The following is a 25,137-nucleotide window of genomic DNA, read 5'->3' as shown; positions in this document are numbered from 1 at the left end:
GTCTGACTCCATCTTCTTTCCCCTTGGCCCTGGAGCTCCAGGCTGCCCTTTTCCATGCTGCCTGGAAGTGACTTGGAAGCCTGAGGGCCAGCAGAAGGCAGTGAAAGGGGAGCTGGGTCAACTGGTACAGCTGCTGCTATGGCAACCAGAGCCAAAGGAGGTCACCATTGATTCCACACGCACTTAATTCTTCCTGCAGAGGCATTGGGCAGGGTTGACCCAGAGAGCTAAGAGGGAAGAGGTGTGTGTGTGGAGGGAACAGGACCGTGCTGGAGGTTGGGATGTAGCCAGTCACTTTCTCTCCCTAGGCCTCTGATTCTCTAAGTGTAAAGTGGGAGTACAAGGTATAACTAACACCATTATCTGGTCCCTACATTTCACCCCTCGGCAAGGTTGTCAAGGCTGCAAGATTCACTGCTGGATGGGGGTGGGGGCGGGGCCCTCAGATATAAGAACCAGAGGAGGACGGCTCTGAGCAATGCCCAACGAGGGCAGGAGAACACTGCATTTGGGGACCCCCGAGAGTCAGAGGCAGACCTCCTCCCCCAAAGGGACCCTGGAGTACAGACTCTCAGCCCCAGGTCTTCCCGTTAAACGACTCTCCGGACGGGATCCGAGCTCCAGGCGCCGCCCTGCCAGGAGGTTCCAGGGAGAAGGGGACCAGGTAGTCGCCACTACCCTAGCGTCAGGTAGGAAAGATGGACTCTCTGGATGCCCCCATTTCTGGGCCGCCCAGGCCGGCTTGGCCAGGTCAGGCAACCCCAGCCCACTCGCTCAGGAGACCTGAAATGCAGAAGCCGCCACCTCCTCGGGCGCTCTCTCGGTCTTGCCCCACCCCGGCCCCGCCCTCGGACCCCGCCCGCTTCCCTCGCCTCTGCCTCTGGCCGGAAGCCCCCTCCCCCTCCCCCTGCCGGTGCCCCGCACCCTTTATCCCTTTCCAGTCCCTCTCCTTCCGCGAGTCAGGGAAACCTCTCTCCACTCTGTTCCCCACCCCACCCCCGTCTTCCTCCAGCTCCGGCTCCTCCATCCAGTCCCCAAGCCCCCGCCCGGCCCCGCCCAGGCTCCTCCCTCAGCCCGGCCCCGGCCCTAGTTTCCCGCCCCAGACCAGGGCCTCGGGGCCCCGCTAGTCCCCTCCTCGGGCCCCGCCCCCGGCCCCCGGAAGCCTCTCCCCGCCCTCGGCCCCGCCCCCCCGAAGTTTCTTGGGCCCCCGGCAGCCAGCGGGACAGAAAGCATAGAGCCGCCGCCCGGCCGGCGGTGGATGGAGGTAACGGAGACCGCGCGGCGCCGGGAGTGAGCGGCCGAGCGGTCGAGCGGCCGGACCTCAGCGGACTCGTCATGGAAGAGGAGGTGAGGGCCGGGCCAGTCGGGGGACCAGGGCTGGGGTCTTCGAGACCCTCGCGGTGGTTGAGGTCCCTGGCTCAGGCCCTTGTTCCAACCAGCCCCTCTCCCGCGGGTCTCCAGGCAAAGCCTAGGCAAATGAGATGAGCAGGGGCGGGGGTAGGGATCGCAGACCCATCCTCCTTCATTACTTCTGTCTTCTCTCACCAACTATGGGCATGGTGGTTGTTATTGTTCCCATTGGATTGATGGGGAGACTGAGGCTCTGGTCAGTTTGATGACTTGCTGAAAGTGTCCTAGGTTGCTGGGCTCGAACCCTGGTTACCACTGACTCCCTGTGCTGTCCACATCGGATCCTTAGGGCACTGTGTGTGTGTGTGTGTGTGTGTGTGTGTTCTGTGGTGGGTCTGTGGGTTCTGGAGTCCCTGTCTCAAGGAATCTTGAGGTTGTGACCCTGTCTGGTGGCCTCAGGACTGGAAAAGTTGCGTTTTCTCCCCTGTTTAAGTCCCTGTGAGTCCCCTTTCCCCTGTGAGTCTACCTTCTCCCCTGCTTGGGTGTCAGGCCCTTGTAGGGGCTGATCCCTGCCCCTGCCTTTCCCACATCCCTGGAGGGCTGACTCCCTGGAGGAGCTGGGCAGCTGGACCAGCAATGCCCCTTGAGCCTCCCTCTACCCCTCAGGACCCCCTTGGTCTGGGATGGGGTCAGACACTCTGTGACCCCTGCCCTTTACTTGCAGACTCAGTTCTCTCAGTAGCCCCCTCATCCAGGCACACCGCCAGCACTTAATGTGTGACTGTGGAATGCATAAACTAGGGAGGGGCCTGCTGTGGCTAGAGGATTTTGCTTCTGGTCCCCCAAGGGGGTCTCAGCTTCTGCCCCTCCCAGACCGAGGGGAGGAGATGTGTCTTTGCCTGGATAAGTGGGGAGGAAAGATGAAACCTTCACTCTTGGGGCAACCTTGGCTAGCTGGGGACCAGGCTGCCTGTGTCCCCATCAGTGCTCGTCTCCCTGCTTCCTGGGACCACTGCCCAGGGGCAGCTGGGGTATCCGTCAGAGTTCCCTCCAGACCAGGCCCTGCATTTCTGTGGGATGGTAGATAAGTCACTTCCCCTCTAAGCCTGCATTTCCTCTTCTATAAAATATAGGGCCTGGTCTCCTCCCCGGGTCCTGATTGTAGCCCCTTCTCTCAGAGTGGGTGGAAATAGGGGGCAAAGTCAGGCCACTATGATTGGCTGTGGTTTCTTGCTGACAGGGGTGGGGCTTCCCCACCCCTGCTGTGAGGGCTGGGCTGTCTGGCTGTGGCCCCTCTCCTTCTCCCAGGGGATTTGGGACAGGATTACTCCATCTCCTGATCTGCTCTGGCCCCTAATTAAGGGAAGTTCTCCTGGGGCCTCCTGGGCCAATGGCTTGTCTGGAGGTCAGCCCAGCCCTGTACTCCCTCTGGTCCTGAGTCTCTAACATTGCCACTTACTGACTCCCAGATGCCAAAAGCTCCCTGCACATCTGGGCTATCTAAGGTCTTGCCCACTACCTCCCCATACAGCCGGGGGCTCCCTGTTCCCTACCCTGCCCCCGCCTTTGACATCCCTCTTTCCCCCTTAACTTCCTCTTGTTTCTCCAGGCCTCAGTGCCCATCCTCCTTTCTCTAAAACACCTCTTAGAGATCTTAGTCGTCTGCTCTTCCCCATGACCCCAGGCTGGTCTCATCACCTCACTCCCAAATGGCTGCTTTTAGTCCTCCCCTGGCTTTGAACTTCCTCCCCACACCCCAGGAACCCTGATGCCAAGCCCCCTCAGCCTCAGTGACCTCCTCCATGCAATGGGTTGGTAGTCCCCATCAGGCTGAGATTTGGTGCAGAAGTGCAGGTCTGGGCATGGGGCATCTAACCATTTGTGTTCTCAGGGCCTCAGTTTCCCCATCTATAAAATGAGGGAGGCGGGCAGTCCAGAAGTGCGATGGTTTATGTGCAAAAGCTTTGAAAGCTTCAGTTATCAGTGTGAGGTATTGTTGCAACTGGACTCAGGCTTTTCTATCTCCGCCCTGGGGTTCTGCCCCTCTTCCTCTCAGTCATGCCTTTCCCTGGCTTGGCCTCCAGTGGCACCAGACTGCTCCTTTGCCCTAACACACCCAGAGAGAGGCAGGGCAGTGTCCTGTCCCAGCACCGGTTTTGTCACCTTAAGCTAATCTTCGACCCTTTCTGGCCTGCACTTTCTCATCCTGTAGTGAAGGGGTTGAGAGTATAGGGTCTTTGGTACCTCCTGTGCCTTTCCTTCTTCTCTGGGCCAAGATGTGTGTCTCTTTCCCTCCTCACAGTCCTACCAAAACCCTTCCTTCTGCAAGGGCTTCCTAAACTAACCCCAAGTCCTTCCCCTACCAGAGAGCCAAGACCCCCGGGGTATCCGTCTGGGTCAGTGCTAGAGCCCTCCCAGTGGGCTGGGATCCTCTCAAGCAGGGGGTGCCTACCCAACCCCCAGACTGGGGATTTCCCTTGTCCAGGGTCTGTGTTGCCCCCATCAGACTGGAAGTTCTCCAGGTCAGAGCCTGTGCTTCTTCTCTCTGATTGCCCCATCACAGGGCTCTGACATGGTAGGTTCTTAGCAGAGTTTGGTCAGGGAAACATGGGGTTTAGTCAAAGGGCAAAGGTCATTATCCTAAGCTCCCTGTGATGTGAGGCGCCAACAAGTTCTCTTCTGTTGGTCTCTATCTCCCTGTCGTGGCCTGTGTTGTGGCTTTCCACATGCTCCTTTCTGTGCACAGTGTTCGGCTGACTGACCTGGTATCTTTTTCCTTTTTTTTTTTTTTTATTTTTAATGAATGACCCAGAGGCCCTCCCATCTCAGGCAAAGCAGAGCCAGGCTGGTGCCCAGGGGTGCCTCAGGAGCTGCTCACGGTGGGCGGGGGGAGGGCCTGAGTGAGGATGGGTGGGAGAAGAGAGAGCGAAACAGGAAGAACAGTGGTCAGCTGGTCAATAAGAGGAGAGGAGGCCGAGAAACTGGGCTGAGCAGGACAAAACCTCCCCTGTGAGCCCTGCCAAGGGGAGGGCCCGCTTATTAAAACTTACTGGGGCATCTCCGGCCCCCTGGTGGGAGAGTGTCTGAGGGGCAGGGAGAGGGGCTGGTGAAGGATGGCAGGACTCTGACCTCCAGCCAGGCCTGTCTTCTGGTGGCTGTTGCTGTGGCTGATTCCTGGCAAGGAGACCCTCCCCTGGGCTTCGGTTCATGCCACCTCCAGCCCCTCAGCTGTCACTCCCTCCATCCTCAAGTGCCTTCTCTCCTCAGTGCCATCCTGGTACTCCCATCCCTAAAGGTTCTGGACTGGCTTCCCTAGCTAATCAGTCATGGTATTCACCTGGCACTTCTCTGCTACATGCGGAGAGGATGGTGGTCAGGGTACCAGGTTCCAGCCTGGCCCCCGGGAGCTTCCAGCTGGCAGGAAGTTTTCACGTCTCAGGCTGTGGGTGAGGCAAGTAGGGGAGGTCACAAGTGGAGGGGGATGTGAGATCCCATGGGGTCATGGGTGGGCCTCTGCAAACAGGAGGCGAGCTTGGAGCTCAGAGGTAGATCTGGGCAGCATGCTCCGCGGTCTTGTTTAAGAGAAGCCTAGAGTCTGCAGGCCTAGGGGGTGGCCAGCTGCTGTAGTTGCTAATGGAGGGGTGTGACATGTCAGATGTTGAAGTGGGGTTTCCCATTTCCCACTTCTACCCCTCCAGCCCTGGTGGAGGCCAGCATAGAGGGGTCTCTGTGTGGATGAGGCCCCAGTGGGTCACACAGCCCATGGGGCTGAACACAGGGTCTCTGGTGATGGGGCGGCATTGGGTGCATGGTAGGATGCTAGAGCCTCCCCCTTCTTGTCAAAGGGCCCTGAAGTCCCCTCTTTCCCTGATCAGGGTGGCTCATAACTGGCCTGTCAGCAAGCCTCTCACTTCCTCATTTCTCCATCAAGGAAGACCGTTTGGGACCATTCCACTTCTCCATTTCTCTTGTCATCTACAAGTTAGGGAGAGACCCTGAGGGGGCATCTCGTATTCCTGGAGCTCCTGGGAGCATTGAGACCCAGCAGCTAAGCCCAGAAAGGCCTTGTCCTGAATTCTGAACCAGGCCCAGGGAAAGGGTTCCAGAGAGCCAGAGGGGATGGCATTGACAACAGTAACAATAATGACAGCTGCCATTTACTAAGTTTAGGGTATCTTAGGCATTGCTTTGTATGTCGTATCTTTTTATTTAGCAACAAACATTTATTGAGCACCTACTGTGTGCCAGACACTGTCTAGGCATTGGGGATACAGCAGTAATCAAAACAAAAACCCCTGCCCTCATGGAGTTATAATCCTTGCAACTTCTGTTAATATCATCATTTCACAGATGAAGAAACTGAGGCTTAGAGAGACCAAGTGACCTGCCTCTGGTCTGCGTGACTTGGGCTTCACAGCTCAGACTCCTGACCACTGGAGTATGCAGTCCAGAGGGGGAGGGGGCCACAGTAAGAACCAGACTGGGGATTCCCTGCCATGATGGAGCACAGGGAGGCCATGCCCTGTCCAGCCCCTAACAGCCCACCACACTTCTGTCTGGACTTGTCCTTCCAAAGGCAGCTGTGGCCACAGGGTATCCCTGGGGAGAGGTATGCTCCTTTTAACTGGAGCCCCTTTTTTAAGCTTTATGTAAATTATAAAGCAGTCAGAATTAGTCAGTGCTGATTTCCTTCTAGCATCCTGTAGGTTCTGACATGCTCTTAGCCCCCCCTCTCCTCCACTCTCCCCTTCACACTCACCACTGTGGGTACCAGTCATTGAAGCAAAGTGGTTAGCAAATTGGGTGTATTTTTATTTTCATTTCACAGATATTTCTTGAGCACCCATTATGTGTAAAGGAACGGTACTGGGTTCTGGGGACCAAATGTGAATTCGACCCCATCTAGTAGGCATATACCTGGAGTCTAGCTACTCAAGCAGGTAATCAAGAGGCACAAGACGTCAGTGACTGGCCTGGAGACTCCAGGGTGGCTACCATGTCCTAGAGAAGGGTTTGAGTTTACCTCCTGTACCTGTCTGTGGTTGAAGACAGCATCCTTGGAGCCCTCGCCAGACAAGGTGGCTACCCTAAAGTCCTGGTCTGGGGCAGGGATGAGGGCAGTGGAACCTCCTGCTTTGGGGTAGGATGCAGGGGCCGGAGAGTGGGCTCTCTAGAAGGGCAGGGGTAGGGAGGAAGATTACCACTCTGCCTGCCTGCCTCCTCCCATCCTTCTGATTCTGCGTGAATGTCCTTTCCTCTGGGAGGCCTTCCTGAGCCACCCGGACCTGAGCCAGGTCCCCTGCTGTCCTCTCGCACTCCCTCCTCTTCACTTCCCCTTCACTGATTCCTTCATAGCGTTTCATGGTTGTTAATGTATTTATGTCTGGTATTTATTTGTTCAGCTCCTCCTTCCCCGCATTGCCAGCCCCATGAGGGCAAAGATGTGTTATTTTTATTCTTCCCTGCCTACTCCAGCATCCGTGAAATTGTAGGTGCTCAGTACAGCGTGCGTTGATGAGGTTGAATGAATACACGGGAGGCAGAATGGTGGAAGGGAGAACATGGGGTCAGAGAGACCCAGTTTGAATTCTGGTTTTGTCCTTCCAGCGGTGTGACTCTGGCGGGTCACCTCCCCTCTTGGAGCTTCAGTCCTGCCGTGACATGTGGATAATGATGCTACCACCTGCGAGGGTAGTCGCATGAGTTAAATGAGACAGTTTGGGTAAAACATAATACAGTGGTTCAGTATAAGGTGACTGCAGCTGTTACTTTTGTGGCTGCTGTTATTAACTGTTATTTCTGATATTGGATTGAGAATATCTGCCTCAGGGGTTGTGGGGAAGCTCAAATGGGGTGATATCAGTAGGTATCCAGCAGGGGGACACATCCCTGTGTGGCCTCACGGCAGCAACCCTCATGGCGTGTCCGGATGCTGTGTTACAGGGCTTGAAGGAGGGGGGCCAGAAGCCTCGGGGAGCACAGACAGCGGACAAGGCTGGCTGGATCAAGAAGAGCAGTGGGGGCTTCCTGGGCCTCTGGAAAGACCGCTACCTGCTCCTCTGCCAGGCCCAGCTGCTGGTCTACGAGAGCGAGGTAAGGACCTGCCTGGTCCTCAGTTTGGGGGTGCCGGGTCAAGGAGCAAAGTGAGGGCAGCCCAGCCCAGAAGAGGATTCCAGAACCCAGACTGGAAGGCCTGCTTCGCTGTTGACCTGCTGTGCAACCTTGGGCGATTGCCTGGTCTTCTCTGGGTCTTTGTGGTACAAGGACGATACCTCTACGTGCGAGTGTAGGACTCCTGGATGAGGGGCTCTTTGAAGCATATGTGCACAGGGATGTGTGTGTCTCCTCAGCTGTCCACCTACACTGCAGCTCCCTATCCCAGGGCTAGGTTCCACATCTGTGAAGTTTCCAGAAAACTGAAGCTTGCTCCACTCAGTAATGATAGTAGAAATAATACTTATTGCTCATGCTTGTTTGGAGGTCTTACATACCTCTTGGGCGCTGCTCACAATAGTCCCTTAAGAGTGGCCATCATGGGGACTCCCCTGGTGGTCCAGTGGTTAAGACTCCGTGCTCCCAATGCAGGGGGCCCGGGTTCAATCCCTGGTCAGGGAACTAGATCCCACATGCTGCAACTAAGAGCTCACATGCCGCAACTAAAAATCCTGCACGCGGCAACAAAGATCCTGCATGCCTCAACTGAGATCTGGCACAGCCAAATAAATAAATAAATATTTTTTTAAAAAGAGTGGTCATCGGGCTTCCCTGGTGGCGCAGTGGTTGAGAGTCCGCCTGCCGATGCAGGGGACATGGGTTCGAGCCCTGGTCTGGGAAGATCCCACATGCCGCGGAGCGGTTAGGCCCGTGAGCCATGGCCACTGAGTCTGCGCGTCCGGAGCCTGTGCTCCGCAACGGGAGAGGCCACAACAGTGAGAGGCCCACGTACCGCAAAAAAAAAAAAAAGAAAAAGAAAAAAAAAAGAGTGGTCATCATGTCACATTCTACAGAGGAGCACCCTGAGGCCCAGGGTGCTCAAATCCTGTTCAACATCTCAGTGAGTGAAGGTCAGGTCTAGAACCAAAGTCAGGGATCTCTCCACCCAGCTATGCCAGCAAGTAAACTCGAAAACTTATTCTTGGTGGAAGTCCTCTAAAATATGTTGGATATTGTCTGCCCTTCAACAGAAGGTACTGGCCTAAACGGAGTCTTCGTGTGTATATATATAATCAGGTTCGTATTTTCCCTCAAAGTTATTCAATGAGTGCTTTTGTTTAAAATAGTTTCTTCGGGAGGTGGGGTAGGGATGTATATAATTGGGGGAAAAGAGTTATGTGTACTTAAATGGATGTCAAGTTCTTACTAGGTCTCTATACTGAAGGTTCAATTTTTTTTTAATAAGTTCACTTTTCACCTACTCTATTCTTTGTGCAAAAAAAAAAAACCCCAGAAAAACAAACAAACAAAAAGCCATGCATCTAGGAAAACATAGTTTAAATACTGTATATATGATAATGAAAGTTAGTAATACTCATTATTTAATAAAGTTTGTAAAGTACAAAAAAAAAAAAAAGTTACAAAACACACTTGGTGGCTCAGAGTCACTGATGATCAGGCTGTTCCGTACTGCCAGACTGCACTTTTCAGCTCTGCATTCTCCTCTAACATCAAGCTGCCAGTTGCCGCTTTTGCCATCCTTGTGCCTCTCACAGTCCTCATATCTTCCCACTTCAGACTTGTGCCCGTTTTCATTTCAGCAGGTTTGGAACTTGGACAACCCAGGATATGGAAGTTGTGTGTTAAATAAGTGTCAATAAAGTTCTGGGTGAAGATCTGAGGCGAAAAGGTGGCCTTTACTTAGAGATGCTGTTTATGTTCTGGGGTTGAGGCTCTCAGAAGGCCTGTCCACTGCAACTGGGTTATTACTGTATGACTCTGACAGACGGAGTACACGGGGAAGAACTGGCCTGGGGGCAGAGGAAGGGGGATCCTGCCTGTTCCCCATCAGCCTCTGTCAGCGTGCCTCAGGCTGTCTTGGCAAATTCATAACTGTCGCAGACCAAGAAAGATCTAGGTTTTCAAAGGAGCTGCCTTTGAGAAGCATCTCACCTTTCCTGAGCAAGTCCCCAGGCTCATGGAGTTGGGGTGTCAGAGAAGCAGCCGGAGGAGGCCAAGGGGATGAGTGGTGCAGACAGCCCCCCAGATGTTCTCTACTGCTGCTGTCCCCAAATTAGGATGTGCTGTGGCGGCAGCAGGGGGCTATTTTTATAAATAAAGGGGGCTGTCGCAGCTTCCTCCAGTCCCAGCTGCCATAAGAGTTCAGTGACAGTCCCCCCAGCTGTCAGCCCATCAGACGCTACCAGACTTGTCCTGGGTCACCCCTCTACATCTGGCCCACGTCTGGGAAGCAGGAAGGATTTCATATCCCCTAAACACAAAAAAGTCTAAATCATGCTTTAAAAAAAAAATCACTATTAGAAACCTCAGGGCAGTTTTAAGAACTTAGCACTCGGGGGTGGGGGAGCTTGGCACAGAAGGAGTTGAGAAATGCTTACTAGTTTAATTCCTCTTTCTGATGTAAGGAACTAGAGGAGTGCGAATGACTCTTGGCTGTTTCCTTGCTGTCAGTGAGGCTGACATTCCAAAAATGCTGCCCCCACCCAGTGCCTGCTGGTTTATCCGACTTCTGAGATGCAGAAGGGCTGGATGATTCAGCGTTTCAGGTTGAGAGGAGACCCAGGTCAGGCAGCCATGGGGAGCTGGGTGGTGGAGATGGAGTGACTTTTGTTTCCAGACAGAGGAGGGGAGGGTACGTTTGGACCAGTAGCTGCCTAGTCGGGGGAGGCCTGTGCCCATGGGGTAGGTGAGCCTCTCTGTCTGGGATGGGGGTTGGGGGGACGTCCTTTCTGGAGTCTCACTCTGAGTCAGGCATTCAGTTCAGCAAACTTTTCCTCTTGAGGGCTGCCCCTTGTAGGGTGCTGTAGGGGGAACAGAAAGGAGAGCAGACACATGCAGCAGAGGGTAGAGAGAGATGGCTCAGCAGGGAGTTAGGACCATTCTTCCCCATGACAGGGTGTCCCTAGCACCTAGTAAGATGCCTGCAGAAGTGCCCTCTGATGGGCACCCTTAGAGGAGGGAGAGAGCACTGAGGCTTAGGCTCTTGCAGGTGAGCAGGGCAGCTTCCTGGAGTGGGTGGATTTTACCAGCCCTTATGTTGAGTGCAGGAACCTGGAAGGGACTGGAGACTAAGGATTGGAAAGAGATGTGTGGAGGCAAAAATGGGAAAAGACACCTGTTTGAATCTAGATGGAAAAGATCAGGCCACCCTGGCCACCTGTTCCCCTTTCCCTGAAAGGCTAAAGAGAGAGTAGTTCAGTGGTTACTCACCTTAGCTGTACAATCATCTGCTTTGAAAAATACTGATGTCTGAGCTCTATACCCCAGGGATCCTGATGTAATTGGTCGGGGATGTTGCCTGGGCACTGGGGTTTTTTAAAGCTACCAGGAGCTGCCACGGTTGAAAATCTCTGGTATAGAGCAGAGGTTCACAAACTTTTGCATAAGGGCTTGTTAAAACTCAGATTGCCAGGCCCATTCCCCCAAGATTATGATTCAGTAGGGATGGGCCTTGAGAATTTGCCTTTCTTTTTTTTTTTCCAATTATCCAATTTTTTATTATTAGATTTAACAGACAGAAAATTATATTTCAATAAATTTAACCAGAACAAACGTAACATAGGGGTAAAAAAAAGATTACAAAAACTGTACCATTGGGCTTCCCTGGTGGCACAGCGGTTGAGAGTCCACCTGCCGATGCAGGGTACACGGGTTCGTGCCCCGGTCCGGGAAGATCCCACATGCCGCAGAGCGGCTGGGCCCGTGAGCCGTGACCGCTGAGCCTGCGCGTCCTGTGCTCCGCAACGGGAGAGGCCACAACAGTGAGAGGCCTGCGTACCGCAAAAGCAAAACAAAAAAAAACAAAAAAAACTGTACCATTATTCACTGAACATGTGATTAATATAAACTACATCTTGATGAAGACCTGTAGGAAATAATGTGCAAACCAGCGCTGATCCCCAGATACACTTTGCATTAACTTTTTTTTTCACACACACACACTGTATTTTATTTTTACAAGAGATAAATAAACTGACACCAATCATTGTAAATGGATGACCACAACAAAAGCAACAATGATTGCAATTACCAAACATGAAACACACTCACACTATGTCATAATATTGACATTCAGTCCAGTAATCCTCCACTGTAATAGCTCCTTTACTTTGCAGTGAAAATTGATTTGTATATTTTTTGCCTCTGAGTCCTTGTGGGATATATATTTTTTTTTATTCAAGAGAATTTGCATTTCTAGCAAGTCCTCAGGTGATGCTGCGGCTACTGGCCCAGGTACCACACCTGGAGGACCACTGATGCAGAGCAGCCTGCTGCTAGGGCACTGTCCAGCTTCTGGCTCTGGCTGGAAGGAGTGTGGTATGCTACAAAGGGCTCTGGCTTGGGAGTCAGAGGATGGGTGTTTGCATTTGGCCCTGCTCCTTATATTTGGGTCTGTGCCCAAGGGCAAATCTCTTCGCCTCCAGGTCTCATTCTCTTCCTCTATAAAATGAGACAAATGCTGGGGCTTTAGGATTTCAAGGTGCTTGAAGGACTCAGGAGAATCGGGGATGCAAAAGTGCTCGCTAAGTGTCAGGGTTTCTTAGTATATGCGACTTATCATGGAGGAAAATTGGGGCATTTCCTCTGCAAATAATCGAGTCACTGCCTCCCAGATATTCCACCCCAAACTGTGGAACACTGAGGCGGTCCCTGGTTGGATGCTCTGCATGATGTCCAACAGCAAGAGTTTGCTTAACTTGCTTGCCAGTCTCCAGGGCCTGCATCTACTTCCCTCGAGTCTCCAGGGGGAGAGTGTGCCACACCCAGGAAGCTGTTCCAGCTGGGTGTCCCCTGGAAGTGGGACCAACTGACCACCATTGAGGGAAGAGGGTGTCCCAGACAGCTGGCTGGAGAAGCACCTGGTGGGTAGAGCCCATGAGGAGAAAACACTCAAGGGCCAGGACTGGCAGGCAGAAAGGCAGCCCAGCCAGTGTCCAGGGGTGGCTGAGAAGAGGCTGGCCACTGTCCTGCAGCAGCCTTACTAGTGATGAGGCCTCACGGTGGCAGACTCGGGGGATACTCTAGAAGGAACCCTTGCCTTCTCCATTGTGCAGGCCATGGAGAGTGGCCTCTCACCCCAAGCCAAGGGTCAGCAGAGGAAGATGCCAAGTGGGGAAGTCAACTCCAGATCACTGTGGTGAAGGCAGGTTGTGTAACCTCAAACAGCCTTATTCATGCTTCTCTCTGTGGCTCTGCCTGGAAAGCCGTTTTTTCCTCTCATTTGTGACAACTTGCTCCTCCTTCCAGACCACCTCTTTCACAGGTCTCTGCCTGGCTTCTGGGCCTGCATGGACGCCCAGGCACACTTTCCTAAGCCTTTCTAGCTTCCCCGTTTCCTCCTTTGACCTTAGGCACATTTGAGTCAGCCCTGCTGCCCACCTTCGGGCTGTGAGCCCCATTTCTCATATGGATGGTGAGCCTTGAGGGTGGACTGAACACCGTCTCCTTGCCAGGGTCTGAATGCTGCATCTCAGTGGTTGATTGGCAGCCCGAGGGCCCCCTCTGACCAAGCAGTGCCCTCACTGAGTGGGATCGGGGTCTGGGCCTGGACCTGGGTGTTTGAGGATCTAGGGCATCCAGCTCTCACCACGTCCCCTGTGTCTCCCTCCCCAGGATGAGCAGAAGTGTGTGGAGACAGTGGAGCTGGGCAGCTATGAGAAGTGCCAGGACCTTCGTGCCCTCCTCAAGCGGAAACACCGCTTTATCCTGCTGCGGTCCCCAGGGAACAAGGTAGGGCTAGGCCTGCTGCTGACTGACCTCCCTCCAGGCCAGGGTCTGCTGGGGAAGGTCACCCCTGGAAGGCTCTCTAAGACAGGCTGGGCCCCTGGATGCAAGTCTGCAGGTTCTCTGTTGAATGTGGCTGAGGCTCAGACCCAGGGGCTGCCACAGGCTGGACCTTTGGCTTGCTTTTATCTTGAAGTCGCCCCAGCCCCTGGCTGACAGGAGGCGCATTTAGAGCTCTGCCGAGAGCTCTGGTCCCCCCTCCCCTTCTAGGCCCTGGGGCCTCCTTCCCGGGCTGTAGTTGGAAAGTAGCCTTTAGGAGGTGGGGCCCTTGGCCATCTCCCGTACCCAGGAGGCCCAGGACTGAGGCAAGAAAGCTGGGGATGAGGCCTTCACCCCACCAGGCCTCTGACACCCTGACGTAGTCAGGCGGCCACACCCTCCCCTCATCCCAGGCCTTCCTGGGTGGGCCACCTCTCCTACCTTTCATCCTAGGCTCAGTGCTCGGACCTGCAGCCCCTCAGCTTTCCTCCCTTTGCACTGTTCTTTCTTGTCTGAAGCTGGAGGAAGTCTCTTGCCTGAGAGGTTCTTGCCCTGGGACATGCTGTGTGTGTGGATGAAGTTCACTGTTTGCACCCCGCATCTGTGGCAGGGAGTCCGGGTGGGTGTTAACATGTGGTGGAGTTTCACAGATGTCAGGAGGGAGATCAGATTGGAGGCTGGCATTTACAGCGCCTCTCGCCAGCTCACACCAATCTGCAGCTGGGCCGTGCCTTGCCCTGACCTCTGCATGTCACGTGGAGCCTCGCAGAGCGGGGCTGAGTCACAGAGGCGGGGGGTTGGAGAGTGGGCCTCGTCTGGGCTTGCCCGAAGCCATTCTGTCTCTTTCATAGGTTTAAGGGCCAGGAACCCAGTCCTCTGTGGTCCCTGGAGCTCTGGGCCCTGGTGGAGACCATGATGCTTTACTCACTAACCCTCTGTCTCACTTGGCGGTGGCGGGGGGCAAGGGAGCCACCGTGGAGCTCTGACCCTGGGGGTGGCGGTGTGCCCAGGGTAGGGGCAGGTTTCATTGACCTCTGATGCTTAGGGCTCTGTGAGGAAGGGGAGAGCCACATTTTGGTCTTTCAGGCCCTGGAGCCCTGACCCTGTCCTCGAGATCCACTTCCTCTCTCAGTGGCGCTGTATTTGTGTGTGTGTATTTGGGAGAGGTGTAGAGTGCGCTATATGTGAAGGTCTGCCTGTGTGCCTGATACACGTGTGTGCACCTCTTTATGTGCCGCTGAGTGTTCGCCTGGCCCAGGGGCTGCCTGGGTCTTTGTGTGTCCCTTAGTGAGCTTATGTGGATGTGAGGGGGAGGGGGCCTTGCTTCTCTGTCCTCTGCCAGCACGCTTCTGTGGGCCACCTCCTTTCGCGGCTCTGAGAATCATCTGGTGGTGAGCCAGGTGGGTCGGTCCCTACTCAGGGGGGTGGCGTCACCTTCCGAGAGGCCTGTTTGTGCAGCTGCATTGTCAGCTGCTTCGGCCAGCACCCTCCCTTTCATCCCTGAATCGTGCCAAGAGTTCAGGTCAGCTCTGGGTGACCCTGGGAGCAGGGCGAGGGTCGGGGAGATGGGACCGTGGGGTGATTGGTGGGGTCTGCCGGGCAGCGGGAGCACAGCCCACCCTGGTTCCGGCTCAAGGGCCCCTGACCCTCGGCACCCAGGAGCTCACACAGAGAGTGGGCGCTCTCCGAAGGCCAGATGGTAGACGGCCCTGCTCCCCACCCCCAGCGTCCTCTCTCCTTTCCTATCGCCCTGGGTGTTCCCCTCCTCAGAGAGGCTGCGGGCTGGCCGGGAGGTCACATGACCCCGGCTGTCTGGTCCTGAGGCCGCCTTTTTTTCCCTCTAATCAAATAAACAAAGACTCCAGTGTCTTGCGTGCCCCTCTCCCTCCTGCCTCCCTGTCCCCACGCCCCTACCATGAGGTCACAGGCAGACGCTGCCAGGAAGCAGGGTGGCCTCTGCTGGGCCTTGCTGCCCCGCTGGTTTCAGCCAGCTTGGCCCTTTCCTCTTTCCTGCCTCCTCTCTCCCCCTCCTGCTTCTTTCCTCTCTGCCATTTTGTCCTCCCCCCTTTTCCAGCCATGTGGGCCTTCTCTGTGTCCAGTCCTGTTAGCTTCTAACCTCCTAGCGGGGCCTGTGCTAGGAAGGGCTTGAGGAGGGACGTGTGCAGCCTTCAGGACACAGGGGTGGGGCAAGAGGAGCAACTTCTTGGTCTCCTGTTTGTCCCCGTTCGGACCACCTTCTGCGGTGCCTGGCTCATTCAGCAGGATTTCAGGGTTCCTTAGGGTGACGCTGGGTCCCATTTAACTTCGTATTCCCTCTCCTAGGGGAGCCCCTGGGCCAACACCCTCCCCCCAGCCTGCCTAGGTGGGCTGTTAATGGGAAAGGGTCACAGTTTGGGTTGAGTCCAGTGGTTGTGTTTCTGTCCCACTGAGGCCCTGAATAGTAAAGAGACCTGTGCAGGTCTCATTGCAGGTTGGTGCGACTAGAACCCTGTGATCTTGACTCTCAGGCCAATGCTCTTTCTCTTGCTGCATCTGTTGCTGAGTTCAAGTGTATGCCTCTCAAGCTCTCTGGGATACTAAGTCCTGTACCAGGCAGGGACCCCACCAACTCAGGGCCTGTGAGCAGGAGAAGCATAGCTGGGCTCATGGGCTGCCCTGGGTCACCTTACTCGCAGCCCTCATTCAGGGTTGGGTGGACCCTTTCAGAGCCCAGATGCAGCGCTGTCCCTTCCTGAGCCCCTACCGGCCCTGATGGCTGGGCTGAGGCAGTTGCCAAGGTGCCCTGGGGTTTTCGACTTAGATGCCGATCTGCTGCCAGGATCAAATTTACCCTGATCATGCAAATGAGAATTTGGCTGTGCCTGGCCTGGGGAGGTGGGTGGGACCAGGGCCCTGTGTGAGGAGAAGGCAGAGGCAGCCAGGAGGAAGTTATATAACGAGGATGCTGAGGGGGCCAGGCGGGCTGCATGTTACATAACTGGGAGAGCAGCAGGAGGGAAGGTGCTATCTTAACACCCGGGCGGGGATGGGCAGCTGGTGACCCGCCTGACAAAGAACTAGGGCATCTTGAGGTCAGACTGGGCAGTGGCCCCAAAACAGGAACCTTGGGCCTGTTCATCCATTGATTAGCTATTCATTCAGTAACTATTTACTGAGTACCTACTATGTGCCAGGCTGTGGCTTTAGTCATGTTTAATTCCCTCAGCATTGCTTTGTGGTAGGCGGTGTCATCCCTTTTTCCAGATGAGGAAACTAGGACTGTTTTGTCCAGAAGGGAAGAAATGGTGACAATTCCTATTACTGAGCACCCGCTCTGTGCCCACTTCCACGTTTAACACTTTGCTACGTCACTGATCTTCATAGCTCCCTGAGGCTCCGAGTCAGCCAGCTGTGAGTGCTGGTCTGTCCAGCTCAGAGGCCCTGCTGCTGTGTCCACCATAGGGGCGGCTCCTTGGTTTGTATGGCCTCACTCCTTTCACTGTTTCCTGTCTGACCATGGGGCCTGGCAGGAAGGGGCCTCTCTGAGCTGCCTTCTGATTCTCATGTAGGAGTTCGGAGCTCCTGCCTGAGGTGGGAAGGAACCCATGGGGTGGCGTGGGATGAGGTTGGGTGTGAGGTCAAGTCATGGGATTACTTTAGGCCACCTTGGCCAAGTCCCATCCCATCTGATGAGCCTCTTTTTCCTCATCTATATGATGAGGGGGCTGGAATTGACCCCCTAATGCCCTTTCTCTCTTGCAGCCTGTGATTCAAGGCCAGAAAGGAGACCCTGGGACTTTTTCACTTGTCTAGGACTGGTTGTGGGGCCCACTGGGCAGCTGCGGGCGGCCCTGGTCCCAGTAGGCCTTCACCAATGGACACCCCTCATGCCTGTCACCTCTGTCATTGTACACAGTCTGGTGGAAGTAGACTGGGACTACTCCTACTTTACAGAGAAAACTCAGAGGTCAGGCAGCTGGTCTGGGGGAGTCACATGGAGTGAGACCAGATCTGGGCAAGGCTGATTGGAATCCAAATCTCTGGCAACTGTATACGTGGAGAGAGCCCCTTCTCTGCTGGATCTGTCCCATCCCTTGCTCTGAAGCCCCAGTGTCAGACCTGATGTGGGGGTCATTGTGGTTTGCTCCTGACCAGCTGTGTGGGGGCAGACTTCAATTCGGGGTGGGAAGCTTCCTCAAGACCCCAAATGTGAACCCTTTTAAACATCTGCTATCCACCCCACGCATGCCTCTTGCAGGTCAGCGACATCAAGTTCCAGGCACCCAGTGGGGAGGAGAAGGAATCCTGGATCAAAGCCCTCAATGAAGGGATCAACCGAGGCAAGAACAAGGCTTTCGACGAGGTGCGATGAGGTCCTGTGGACGGCTCTGGGTCTCCTTTCCCACCGTGTGTGATCTCAGAGTGGACCCTGCCCCACCCCACCCTGACAACCCCTTGATTATGTCACTGCTACAAACACTGGGGCATCTGTGGTTGTTACCTCGTTTAATCCTCACAACACCCCTCAAAGTAGGTGGTTGTGTTCCCATGTTACAGATGAGGACACTGAGGTGTAAGGAAGTTAAGTAACTTGTTTTAAATTAAAACGTGGGTAAGTGGTGGGGTAGAATTTAACTGGGTGCAGCCATGCATCCTTTCCAACCCAGCCCCAGCCAGAAACAGCAGGAAACAGCAGAGAGGTCTATGGGTGAGCTGAGAGCCCGACAGCTCACTCTTCAGTTGGGCGGTGAAGTCCAAGCTTGGCTGGCTCTAACCCTGGGCCTCCTTATCTGCCTGCAGTGGCCACCCAGCCCCCTGTGCTGCAGTGGTGATGGCAGCAGGGCCATGATCAGGCTTTGGGCAGTCAGGGTGTCCCAGGGGGCCAGATCTCCTAGGGAGGGTTTATCTTTGACATCATGGATTCATAGCTGTTTGGGAAAAAATGGGCTTGGGGGCCACCTAGAGTGACCCCTTGGATTGCAGAAGACTGAGACCCAAGGGGAGCGAATTTTCCCATGCAGGTTCCCTCTTAACACCCAGGTTCCCTGCCTTGCAGCCATGGCTCCTGGATCACGTCTTACGTGACTGTGCCATGCTCAGCCCTTCACTTGCTTGGGAAAGTGTCCCCATTTCAGGTGGAAGAGTTGGAGGCCACAGGAGCATGGGCTGGGTCTCGGCCCACAGCCTTGGCGGAGCAGAACCAGCTCCTCCACTGCAAAGACCCTCAGGTGGGCCTGAGCCTCACCTGTGGGCAGAAGAGTCTTAGCCGCCCCCCACCCCCCACCCCACCGCAGGGACAGGCTGCTCCGGGATTCAGAGTCTGGATTTCCCATGTGACTCTTCCTGTGGCTTCCCGGCTACTCCTCACCCCCATTCCTTATCCTTAGAGAGGAGATGCTGCCCCCCAGACTCCCTGACCCCTGGGGGTAGAGGCCCTGCTCTTTCTTGAGCTATCCCCAGGCATCCTGGGAGAGTGACTGGGGCCAGGGAAGGTCTTTTCTGGAAGCCAGGAACTAGGGGATCATGGGCTGTCTTCTCCCCGCTCCCCCCACAGCTAAGCACAAAAGCAGCCTCAGGGCTGCTTACATATTGCAGTGGACTGAGGGGTGAGGGCTGATAGCCCACATTTGGGCAGGAAGACTGAGGCAAAGCAAGCAGCTGCAGAGAAGGGAGAGCCTCAGACTGCCGAGAGACGACACAGGCTGTGTAGAGGCAGGGAGAAAAGCAGGGAGATACCTCAAAGAGAGGGACAGCTGGGGCGCTTGACCCTGTCAAGCAAGGATGCAGGTGCAGACCCTGCCTCTGCGTCTCAGGTTAACGCCTGGGCATTTCCTCCTGTCCTCAAGGCCTGCTGGGGACTGACGTGGTTCCCTGTCCTCCCCAGGTAAAGGTGGACAAGAGCTGTGCCCTGGAGCACGTGACACGGGACCGCGTACGTGGGGGTCAGCGGCGCCGGCCCCCTACAAGAGTCCACCTGAAGGAGGTAAGGCCTTGGCCCCAGCTTGGGGAGGTTGGGAGTCAGATGAGCCTGGGACCACAGCTCCTTAAGTGGCAGCGGGCTTGGGCCACCTTTTTCCTAAGCACTCTTGGTATCGGGCTGTCTGAGTGGCATGCGGGGTGTCGGTGTGGAGGCGCGTGTGCGGTATGTCCTCAGGGAGTGGGTGTGCCTGCTTCCCGTGTTGAGTCCACGGGCCTTAACCCAAGCTGGTGCTGGAGGGAAACTGAGAGCCTGAGGCTAGTCCCCGCCTCTCAGAGCTCAGCTTCCAGCTGGAGAAGAGACCTGTCCACTGACTGCTCCAAGCAGCGCTGTCTAATTTTGGTACAAAGGGCGGCTCAGGGAGGCTGAGCAGGAGGGACCACAGAGGACCCACAGACACCTGGGCTGACCCTTGAAGCATGGGAACGGTTTCAGTGGGCAGACTTGGAGTGAGGGAGGTCCTAGGTGGAGGGAATGGTGCGAGCTTGAGGCCCAGGGCAGGGGAGTTTGAGGTGTGCCTGATCCCTTTGACTGGGAGATGCGTCTGGGAAGGCGGGGTTGGGGGGAGGAAATTATGGAGGCCTTGAAAGCAGGAGTCGGGGGCAGGATGGATGGGAGGGTGCGTTCCAGAGGTCAGTTGGAGGCCCTGGGTAGGATGGGTCCCGTTGATGGAGGGAAAGGCAAGGGGCCAGGAAATAGAGGCAGAGGTGGGGCCTCTAGGCTCCAGGAGGGGGTGAAAAGGGAGGGGCCGGTGTGAGAGACACTGGGAAGCAAGAGCCGCCTGGGCTTGTGATTGAATTCAGGACTCGGGGAGGCGGACTGGACAAAGAGGGAGGGTTGTCAGGAGCGCCCCCAAGCCTGGAGACCCGGTGAAGGGAGGCCCTGGACACAGGGAATGTGGGAGAAGTTATGGGCAAGGGGGAGGGGGAAGGGAGGAGCCCTTCATCAGACCAGTGCTACTGATGGGTGTCGATAGTTGGGGGAGAGATCTTGGAGGCCAGGAAAGAACCTCAGCAAATGCTGCCTTTGGGGAATGGGGGGCAGTAGGGAGCAAAGGAAGAGGAAGCCAGAGAGTGGCGCATCCGGAGAGAAGGGCACAGGACTGGGGGTCATCAGCCAGATTGGCAGCCACAAGTCACGAGGCAGGACTGAGGAAAAGGCAGATGGTGACGTTTACAGCACATTTTCTCAGAGAAGGAGTCAGCTTAGGGCTGTCATGGGGTGCAGAGCTGGGGATGCTGGAGAGAAGGAGATAGACCATGGCGGGGAAAGAGGGAGACAGAAAGGGGCCAAGGTCATTGGAGGGTTTGCTGGTGAGATGAGATAGCCTGTTCTGTCTGTCAGCGGAGGGAAAAAAGCCTGCAGAGGGAGTGACTGAAGTAGGCAGAGAGGAAAGGCATGTCTGAGGGAGGAGGCCTAGGAGGTGTGGGGCAGGCCAGCCTTGGAGAGGGGAACCCTCTGAGAAGAATTCAGGGAGGCACTCGTGTCCAGTGACTGAGCGCATGTGTAGGCCAGGTCACCCTGTGTATGTAAAAGGGAGTGAGGGACCTTGAGGGACCTTGGGAAGGGCCTCCTGCCCAGCCCCGCTCCAGGCCCTCTGAGGCTCCCTGGGAGTTTTCCCCATGACCGTGGGGCTGCTGGGTGTCCCTGTGGGCCCTTGCGGCCAGATGGGGACAGCTGCCTGCTGGGTGCAGCTGTTCTCCTCTGGCACTCAGCTGTGGTCTGGGGCTTCCCGTGTCTGGAGCCACATGTGACAGCATGAGGAGAGTGGGCACCGGCTGCTGAGCAGCGGGGCAGGCGAAGGCTGGAGAGCTCTGGCCCGGAGGGCTGGCAGACCGAACAGAGGTCTGCAGGGCGAGTGAGCTCAGGATGATTCAGGAGACCCATATGTGAGTTCTGGTCCTGTCACCTGCTGACTGTGGGGACCCTGGGTGGGTGGTTGCAGAGAAGGGACCCTCCCAAGGCCCACAGCCAGGTAGGGGCCTGAAAACAGGGCTGGAATCATGTCCCCTGAAACCCAGGCCAGCACAATTGCCATTCAAAAGAGCGGCCTATCACACAGGCTGGAAGAAGCCAGGCTGGGGCGCTGAGAGGGCACCCTAGCTCTGGCTTCCTGGCCTGTGATTTCAAAACCAGGAATTCTGTGGAAGTGAGAGAGAGGAGAGGATTCATCAGAGAATCACTTTAGCTTCTAATCAGGTGGCTTTGGAAACCAGAGCAGAGGGCATGGAGAGTAGGGGGCCAGGGGCCTGGGCAGCCTGGATGGGAGGGCTTGAATACCTTGTAGGTGGGCACACCTGACCCAGTGGCTGGTCATCCAAGTTGATGCCCATATCCTGCCCCTCCACCCAGGTAGCCAGTGCAGCATCCGATGGGCTTTCGCGCCTGGACCTTGATGTTCCTGACAGCGGGCTGCCAGTGTTTGCCCCCAGCAATGATGTCAGTGCAGCCCAGCCCCGGGAGACACCCCGGCCGCCCATGCCTCCTACCAAGCCTTCTGCAGCACCTGAGACGACCAGTCTTGGTGACGGAGTGGAGACCCCTGTAGGAGAGAGAGCCTCAACCCCTGTTCCAGCAAGCTCTGAGGCCCACCCTGAAAGCCGAGAAGACTCAGAGACTCCAGTGGGGGAGGACAGGGGCTCTGAGCAGCCCCCCAACAGGGTCCTGCCTGACAAACTGAAGGTGAGCTGGGAGAGCCCCAGCCCTGAGGAGCCCCCTGACCCTGAGAGTACAGAACCGCCCCAGGTGCCCGATTCTGGGACTTCCAAGGCTGTGCCTAGGGAAGGTGGGAAGCCCGCTCCACCCCCTACACCCCCACCCAAGATCTTATCGGAGAAACTGAGAGCCTCCATGAGTGGCATGCAGGCTTCTGGGCCAGCCCAGAGTCCTGGGGCCTCTGAGACCTCTGCCCAAGGCCCAGCACAGGTCTCGGTGAATGGTATGGATGACAGCCCTGAGCCCATCAAGCCATCCCAGGATGCAGGCACCCCAGGAACTTCCCCAAAGGATGCAACAACGTCCACAGCCCTGCCCCGCTGGGACCCGCAGCCTCAGTTCCATCCCCGCTGCTCCTCCCTGGGGGACCTGCTTGGGGAAGGCCCCCGACGTCCACGGCAGCCTGGGGAACAGCTGTATCGGGCCCAGCTGGAGGTGAAGGCGGCCTCGGAACAGACGGAGAAACTGTTGAACAAGGTGCTGGGCAGTGAGCCGGCTGCTGGGAATGCCGAGGCGCTGCTCAGCCAGGCTGTGGAGCAGCTGAGGCAGGCCACCCAGGTCCTGCAGGAGATCAGAGATCTGGGAGAGCTGAGCCAGGAAGCACCTGGGCTCCGGGAGAAGCAGAAGGAGCTGGTGACCCTCTACAGGAGAAGTGCACCCTAGGGCCTGCCGGCCCAGAGCATGGTCCCTCCTGGCCAGCTCAGTTCATTGGAGCCCAGCCCTGCCGAGAAATGTGCTTCTTTCCAGGCTGTAGAAGGGCCATCAGGCATGTCAGGGTTTGGCCAGGACCTGCAGAGACTCCTGGGATCCTTCTCGCCCTGCCCTGGCCAGAGGTGCCAAGTGCCACCCAGGGCTGCTCCCTGGCCGGGCCTCCAGCTCTGGGCTTGGGCTGGGAGCACGCATGCGGTACCTCTGTGCTGGCGTGGTCGTTCCGAACAGCCCCAGGGCCCTGGCACAGCGCTCGGGTTTTTGAGGGCGGCGTCATCTCTGCTTCACGCCCTCAATAGTTTACATTCCTGACTTCTGAATAGAGCACAGCTGAGCCCCCCTGCTGCCTCCATGTCCAGATGTTCCCAGGCAGAGGCAGCTTCAAGCCATAAGCAACCCTCCCCACCCCCCTATTCCTAGTAGCTGCAGGGGCCTTGGGTCTAGACTAGAGGTTCGTCCTTCAGCTGAGTGAGACCTGGAACCCAGCTAGGGCCTCTGAAAGCAGGTGGGAGGCATCTGTGTGAGAAAGCCATTAGCTGTGGGGCCCCTCCCTGGGCCTGTTTCCTATTCTGCAGGCCTTCCCCTCTGGTGAGCCGTGATTGGAGGACTCCAGGGTGGAGGAGGAACTCAAAGGGTCTTGTAGTCTAGTCCCTGCCTCTAGACCCGCTTGTGTCCAGCCTTGCACATTCCTGTACAGGTGAACCCAATGTCGACATCAGAACATCCTGTATGTAATTCATTATAAATCAACCTTCAGAAGAGAAGCTGCCCCAACTTCTGTGCCTCCCAGATGGGATTTATATCTGGGTCTCTGTGGTTGCTTCTCAACCCAAACAGGTCCAATATCCCAGTTATTTCTTCGAATGCCGATGGGAATGTGTTGGGACCTGAACCCACTTCCCTCTCCCCTTTCCCCTCACCCCTCTGGCTCAGGCTAGAGGGACTGCTCCTCCTGAACTTCTTATGGAAGGAGCATTAGCTCCTGTCCCTTTCGTGGTCCGTGCCTGCACCCTGGGCCTCTACCGAGCCCCTCCCCCTCATCGTCTCGGGCTCCAGGAGCACATCCAGCCTCCATCCTGCTGCAGCGGCTGGACTGAGGGCACTCTATAGGTTCAGAGGCCCTGAGGGCCACAGCCACTCTCCCTGGGGCCTGTGGGAGTAGGCGCAGCTTCTGACAGGCCTGCTCAGGGGTTTCTGCAAGTGCACTTTTGTTTACTGAAAGAGAAGGAGGGTCACAGCTGCGTGTCTGGCCTTCCTGCCCACTGCCTCACCCGCAGCCACCAGTCTCGCCCTCTGAGGCCCGCCGGCACAGCTCACTGCCTTCTTTACTTCTCCTTGGTTCTTGAGGGCAGTGGCCAGGGATCAGGAGGGGCACGTGTCCACTCTGCAGCCTGTACTAGGCAGGGGTGGGGGCAAGCAGCAAGGTCATGGCTCGTGAGCCCGCCTTGGCCTCCCTAAGCCACACTCCTTGAACAGACTAGGTTCCCATGCCACAGTCTGATGTCTCTCCATCTGTCTCCAGTATGAGAGCAAGAATGTCACCAGGGGCCCACAGTCACGTGGCCCCCTGCAGTCTTCCTTTGGGGAACAGCCTTGCTCCACCAGCAGCCTGGGCTGGCTGGAGCATTAGCCAAGTCACCTCCTTCCTGGGACTAGAGCCTCAGTTTCCTCCTCTGATAAGTGACCAGGCTGAGCAAGTAGCTCTGAGGTCACCTTAGTGGCCTAATGCCATTGGTTTCTGTGGGGTTCCTGTGCCTTGGCAGCCTGGACCCGAGGGGGAAGCCAGCTTCCAGGGGAGGGGAGAGGATCGGGAATTCACAGGGGCTGCCTGGCCTGCCTCCTTGAGGAGGGTGGCATTCCATGCCTTCTGCTTATGAAGCGCCTTTCTTGAAGTTTGGCAATAAATCCCTTTTCATGGAACTTCGCTGCCACAAGCCTGTTTGTTGGTGTGGGGACCAGCTCCAGGGCCTCATGGAAGCAGAAGGTAGGTGGTGGTTGACCGGGGCATCACCTTTCCTCCAAGCTCTCTTCTAGGGCCCACTTCTCATGGGCCAGGCTGGGGGCCTCGCCCTCCCCCAGTGCTCCACCTTCGCTAAACTCGGCCAGGCGCTCCAGTCTCACCCCGTGCCCCCAACACGTTTCTACAGCCCGGAGGCTAAGTGTCATAGGGAACAATGCTTTTCAGTTTTTAAAAACTTCATTTGGAAATAATTTCAAACAGAGAAAAGTTGTGACGGTAAGTATAGTACAGAGAACACACGTATACTCTACTCAGGTTGACCTGTTGGCTTGTCTTTCGAGGGCCTTCTCTCTGTAATACACAATTTTTTTTCTGAGTCTTTGGAGAGTTAGTTACCATGGCCCCTTTCCCCTAAATACTTCAGTGTGTATATCCTAAAAATAAGCATATCGTCTCATTAATCGTAGTGCAGTTATCAACTTCAGTAAATTTAACACCGATAGAATACTTA

The 25,137-nt window shown here is 55.9% G+C and overlaps 1 protein-coding gene across 1 annotated transcript; it reads left to right on the top strand.

Moving 5' to 3' along the window:
* The first annotated feature begins 1,215 nt into the window (after positions 1 to 1,215).
* On the top strand, positions 1,216 to 24,586 carry PLEKHO2 (pleckstrin homology domain containing O2). The gene is made up of 6 exons (XM_060097176.1): positions 1,216 to 1,347; positions 7,294 to 7,443; positions 13,138 to 13,254; positions 17,525 to 17,629; positions 19,151 to 19,249; positions 21,596 to 24,586. Exons 1-6 carry the CDS (start codon positions 1,336 to 1,338, stop codon positions 22,619 to 22,621), a joined length of 1,509 nt encoding a protein of 502 aa, XP_059953159.1. The 5' UTR covers positions 1,216 to 1,335; the 3' UTR covers positions 22,622 to 24,586.
* The last annotated feature ends 551 nt before the right edge of the window (positions 24,587 to 25,137 follow it).

The sequence above is a fragment of the Mesoplodon densirostris genome, chromosome 4 (genome assembly GCF_025265405.1).
Source record: "Mesoplodon densirostris isolate mMesDen1 chromosome 4, mMesDen1 primary haplotype, whole genome shotgun sequence".
NCBI classification, from domain to species: domain Eukaryota; kingdom Metazoa; phylum Chordata; class Mammalia; order Artiodactyla; family Ziphiidae; genus Mesoplodon; species Mesoplodon densirostris.
The sequence above is the reverse complement of the archived record's forward strand: the minus strand, read 5'-3'. Positions and strand labels throughout refer to the sequence as shown.

What these genes read in the sequence shown, in the direction of transcription:
- PLEKHO2 (XM_060097176.1), top strand. An exon ending in TGCGGTCCCCAGGGAACAAG is followed by an intron (nt 13,255 to 17,524) that starts GTAGGGCTAGGC and finishes TGCCTCTTGCAG; the next exon opens with GTCAGCGACATCAAGTTCCA. An exon ending in CAAGAGTCCACCTGAAGGAG is followed by an intron (nt 19,250 to 21,595) that starts GTAAGGCCTTGG and finishes CCCTCCACCCAG; the next exon opens with GTAGCCAGTGCAGCATCCGA.